Source organism: Pteropus alecto, unplaced genomic scaffold (genome assembly GCF_000325575.1).
Source record: "Pteropus alecto unplaced genomic scaffold, ASM32557v1 scaffold87, whole genome shotgun sequence".
Lineage (NCBI taxonomy): Eukaryota > Metazoa > Chordata > Mammalia > Chiroptera > Pteropodidae > Pteropus > Pteropus alecto.
The window spans coordinates 10,407,239-10,412,443 of record NW_006443225.1 but is presented as its reverse complement, the minus strand read 5'-3'; the positions used below and the strand labels follow the sequence as shown (position 1 = coordinate 10,412,443).

The 5,205-nt window shown below is 45.5% G+C and overlaps 2 protein-coding genes across 2 annotated transcripts in view; one reads left to right on the top strand and one right to left on the bottom strand.

Moving 5' to 3' along the window:
* Nucleotides 1-204: 204 nt before the first annotated feature.
* Nucleotides 205-2,159, bottom strand: RRS1 (ribosome biogenesis regulator homolog). The gene has a single exon (XM_006924008.3). It carries the CDS (start codon nt 2,047-2,049, stop codon nt 934-936), a length of 1,116 nt encoding a protein of 371 aa, XP_006924070.1. The 5' UTR covers nt 2,050-2,159; the 3' UTR covers nt 205-933.
* A 265-nt stretch (nt 2,160-2,424) lies between these two features.
* Nucleotides 2,425-5,205, top strand: part of LOC107196536 (60S ribosomal protein L4-like) — a 9,452-nt gene continuing 6,671 nt past the window's right edge. Inside the window, 1 exon segment of the mRNA XM_015598601.1 lies at nt 2,425-2,568. Coding sequence (XP_015454087.1) covers nt 2,425-2,568 — 144 coding nt within the window.

Here is a 5,205-nt window from a genome sequence, read left to right as displayed (position 1 = left end):
CCCCAGAACAGATAAAAACATTTCTCCTCCTAAATAAACCAGTTCAGGTCAATGTGACAAGTGAATCAAAAAATAATGTTCCGATTAAAGATTCTGTAGGTTTTCTGTTCCCCAACAGACCCTATTTGAAGCTTTAAAAAAAATTAGGGGCCTATATATTGAGAAAGATTTCAGTACCTTCTGGATCAATAAGGATTACCATTATTTAGTTAAGCCCAAATTTATTATAGTAAAATCAATGTTTTCAGTGTCGAAAAGCATTAAATCTCTTCTGACACCAGTTGTACTACACTTTCAATATTATGATACCAAAAGAAGTATTTCTTAAAAAGTGGTCTGCTGAAATCAAGACAATATAGCTGCTTTGTTTTTTTAGAAATAAATGAAAATAATTTGTTCTAGGTACGAATTTACTTAAGATTTCTACCAACAGCCAAACAGTTAAAAGCAACATTAGATACATAGTTCTGTTAAATAACTTTACAAGTTACTTGTAAGGCCAGTTCTGAAAATGTAATGTGTATATCCATTGCCATCCGCTTTGATAAGTACACAAGCTTTTTAGAAAAATGACAAAATCAACCTAGTCTCTGAAACATGACCAACTCTCCCTCACACCATATCCAAAGTTTAAAAAAAAAAAAAAAGGTGGTTGTTTAAAAATAGAGCTTATTCTCAGTTTCCACCATTCTTTCTCTAATTCTTATGTCCTCAATTACATTCTTTAAATTTCCAGTCAAAGTCTTGGTTGTGGGAAAAACATTAACTTGCAGAGTCCAACAATGACATAGTATCTCGAGGGGAAGGCAATCCTACCCCTTAAACTTCAAGCAGAAAGGAAGCAACGGCTACCTTCGTTTGCACCCTCCTTCAGGACCTAGAACTTCACATTTAATGTAGTTCTTGGTTTACCGGCGGGTTCGAGGGTGAAATTTACTTCCTTCTCTTTCCTCCTTGGTGTTGACCTCCTTTCCTCTTGCCACCCAAGCCAGGCGGCCCGGAATTCATCTTGCCTCCCAAGCCTCCTTTCCTCCTCCCTCCTTGGCTGGGCAGACCCCCTTTCCTCTTGCCTCCAGGGCCCTGCCGGCCCCCTGGCCCCTGCCGGCCCCCCTTTCTCCTGCCCTTTTGGCTCAATTTCCTCCTCTTGGCTGCCTCCTCCTGTTCCTCCTCCCTCATCTGCTTATTGGTGGCCCTCGTTATATCCAGCTGAGGCTTTTTGCTGTTCATGACTCGCAGCATCTCCAACTGGCTCTTCTTCTCGGCTGCAAAGTCCCCGAAAAGAGGCTGAAACTTTCTCTTCTTGCCAGAGCCCCGGGGCGCCTTCTCCTTGGGCAGGCGCTCCTGGAAGCGCCCCACAGAAGCAGTGGAGACCTTGGCCACCTGCAAGGCGCGGCCCAGCTCCTCCTTACTCTGGTGTCCCGTAGGGTGCAAGCCAGCCGCGCTGGGCAGCTGCGTCTTGTGCGAGCGAGCTAAATTACGCAGCCGGTTCAGCTCGTTCTTGGCCACCCGTTCCTTCTTAGCCTGAATCCGCTTGGCAAACTGGTCCTCCAAGGGGTCGGCACTGCCGGGCATCTCTATCAGCCATTCCTTGGTGTCGTCACGGGCGCGCTGGTAGCCCCAGCGGCGCCGCCACTGGCCGCTCACCTCGTCCCACACTAGATTGGTCTTCTTCTTGGGACGGATTCCTTTGAGGCGCGCGAACTGCTGCCAGCGTGTAAGCGGCCGCGGCCGGGGCACCGGCTTCTCCCGCGGCAGGCGAGTGGTGGGCTCCGGCAGCCGCGCCACCAGCGCCTCCTCCACGCGCTCCGTGGGCAGCTGCCACAGCTGGTTGATGAGCAGTTGCGTGTTGTCCCGCGCCAAAGCCCGCAGTTCGGCCTCTGGAGTGGGTCCCTCGCGCCGCAGGCCCGTAGGGGGGTTCCGGTCCAAGGCCAGCAGGTTACCCAGGTCGAATTCCAGCTCCAGTTCTTTGTGCACCGTAATGCGCTGCAACTTCTCTGCCTCGTCCTGCTCCGCCCTTGCCAGCAGCTCCTCCACGTTCTGGCCCTCCATGGCTCCGGCTCGGCGGTTCAAATCACTTCTCCGCCAGCGCCGGCTCAAACTAAACCAAGAGAAACACGTGCGACCGCGCAGACGCTCGCCCCGGAAGAGAAAGCTCCACTTCCGGAGCAGCCGGAACTGGCTCACAATCCGGGCTACTCGAGGGAAGACCGACAGAGGGCGGTGTTGGAGAGCAGATGGGATTCGTGGCGGTCCTTTTGGCTGCAGCCCTGAAGGAGGTGGAGCTGGCGGGAGGAGCCTAGACTACAAATTTCGGAGCCTTATTGGGATTGCGGGTCCCACGAGGCAGTGGCACAGGTGGGCGGCGCAGGTTCGTGGGGCCGCAGATTGTGGGGTTTCTTCCGATTCTGTCACATTTCAGTGAAAATGCGTTCTCAAGATGTTTCGCTAGTCAGCCCTTTTGGGGACTCTATTTCACCAGAGCCCGACCTACTCGTGGCGGTCCTGAGTGTGGGCCGAAAAAGACACTTTCCACAGATACCTGCGAAGCTAAGTGTAGAAGAAGACTCGGTTCGCTTTGGGAGCGAGCGGGGCTGACAGACCGTTCCGCGTGGGCCCGAGCGCGCGCCCACCCTCGCCACCTGAACGCTGGTAGTCCAGCGTCCCGGGCCCCATCCTCTCCTAGCTTGTGGCAAAAGAGCGCCGGCCTCTGCAGTTAGGGTGCCTGGGTTCCAATGCTGACGACCAGGGTTTTGTTTGACCTTAAGCTTTAACTCGTTTTAGCCTCTTTTAAAAACCAACCTCCTAGGGCTGTTACAAAGATAAATGAGTTAATATTCCCCCAAGGGAGTTTAGACTAGGGCCTGGAACATGTAAATACTCAATAAATGTTAGCTAAATACCAGTTATTTAATCTTCGGAATGGCTTTGGGAGCTAAACTGAAGAAGCAGTCTTACACAGTGACCAAACCCTAGGTTCTTGAGTCAGACCACCTAGAATGAGATCTAGGATTACTGTATCTACCTTGTACAGGTTGTTTAACCTAAGTTGTCATAAGTTAATAAATATACAACAGTTTCTGGTGTATGGTAAGTACTCAATAAGTTAGCTGTTATTCACCATATTCTTCTGATGACAGAGGAAGGCTCGGAGAGGTAAAATGACTTGTCTAAGGTTATACAACTAGGAAATGTGAGAGCAGGACGTGGCTTACTCATGGCTTTAAGACTATGTACATATTCTCTGTAATGTTTTCCAGGCTCTTGATACTCTAAAAGTGTGGTCTCTGGACCAGCATCATAGCACCAGCTGGGAGTTTGTTAGTAATGCAGAATTTCTGGCCTCACCCCAGACATAATAATTCAGAACCTTCATTTTAATAAGATCTCTAAGTGGTGAGTATGTACAGCCATGTTTCTGAGGCACTGCTGATTGTGTTGTGCACAGATTTTGTTTTTCTTTAAAGGGTAGTTGGGAATAGTGAAGAGGCAGACATGCTGGAGAATTAACCTATAGAAACGGACAGAATAGCCATTAGGAAATAGATTTCAATTGAGTTTCTGCTAGAGAGGGCTTTAGATACAGCTGCATCTGTCACACCTGCCCCATGAGTTTGGCCTCTTTGTGAGCTATCTTTCCTCAGCTCTCCGTTGTTCGTTAATTCATAAACCATAAAATGAGCACATTTTATATTTCAGGTATTGTGCTAGAATCTTCTTTATCTTTTCTAAAAGAGTTTTAGGATTTGCCAGAGTTTTTCTGAAACTTTACCTAATACTCAGCACCAAGTCTTTAATACCAATCATCCCCCGGGCCAAGGCTAGGTCAATTGCCTTATTGGGTAACTGGTTTGAACTTTAAAATTTTGGGGATTTGCTGTGGGAGAGCGTTAAGGACACTGGCAGCTGCTCTGGACTTGGCTTAGCTTTTGATTCATTTATTGATTTAACAAATATTTGAATACTACCATGTTTCATACAGTAGATGCAAAAATTATTGAAACCTTATGGAACAGTGGGGAAGAAGGAAAGGTAAAGAGAAATTTACCATAATGCATGATTGGGCTTTTAATAGGAAGTGCAACTATGTAGGATTTAGCTCCTTTATCAATCTTCTGAGTTAGATTTTAAAAAGCAGATGTCGACAAGTGTTGAATGGTATGGATTCTCACTGGATGAAGTACTATTTGATTTGAATCACACAAGTTAGCTCTTAACTGAACTCTATTTTATGCTCAATTTTTTTTTTTTTTCAGTCCAAGTGGATTCTAATTTCCTTGATGACTGGAGACTGAGGTTTTACTTCCACTTTGCTGAGCATAGTGCTAGATACATAATAGGTATTCAATACATGGTTGCTCGAAAGAATAAGTTTATTAAATAGACTTTTCTAAATTAAAAAAGTATTAATGTTGACTATGTTAGATTCAAGGTAAGCAAAACTATTGATTGGGAATTAGGGCTTTAAAAAAATCATTGAGGCGAGTGTGTAAGTGGAGGTCTCCAGCTTGCATTTGTATCATCTTTATGTTAGGTAAGATTGTTTCGTGCAGTGTCAAGAAAAGTAGAGCCTACCAGGGATGTGCAATTATTGAAATGTGAAATTATTTTAACAGTACAGCAAGTGGTTGCACATACTGTCTTTCCTTTGTTGGTTTTTCCCTTTGTCTTTTCTCTGTTGGTTTTCCTTCCTCCTTTTGTCTCATAAGCAGACAGATCTCAAGTTTGGTCACTAGATCTTTCTTCTTTTCTCTTTATACCTGCTTTCTATGCCATTTCATACACTCATGGTATCAGCTGCCAGTTTGGGGCAGATGGTTCTTAGAGGTACATCTTTATTCCTTTCCTTTTCAGAGCTTTAGGCTCAAATCTCCAATTACCTGCTGGGCTTTTCCACCATACTCTAAATGCAGTATGTTTAAGGTCACATAACATCCATCCATGCCTCCCTCCTCCCCAGAGAAATGTTTATAGAAAGTCTTTCATGCCCAAGGTACTCTGCTGGGCATTGGAAATACAATGATTAGTAAAAAATGGCTCAGTTAATGTTATTGACATTCTAATCTAGTAATTCAGGCTTGAAACTATGATGTCATCCTTGACTTTTATCTTTCTACTCCAAATCCACTCAGGTAGGAAGTCCTGTTAAATCTGTCTCCAAACTGTCCCCTTTCAATTACTGCTAACATAACCTTGATTATCTAGATC

Bases quoted from the DNA above. Each gene is read 5' to 3' on its own strand.
- RRS1 (XM_006924008.3), bottom strand. From the start codon at position 2,049: ATGGAGGGCCAGAACGTGGAGGAGCTGCTGGCAAGGGCGGAGCAGGAC.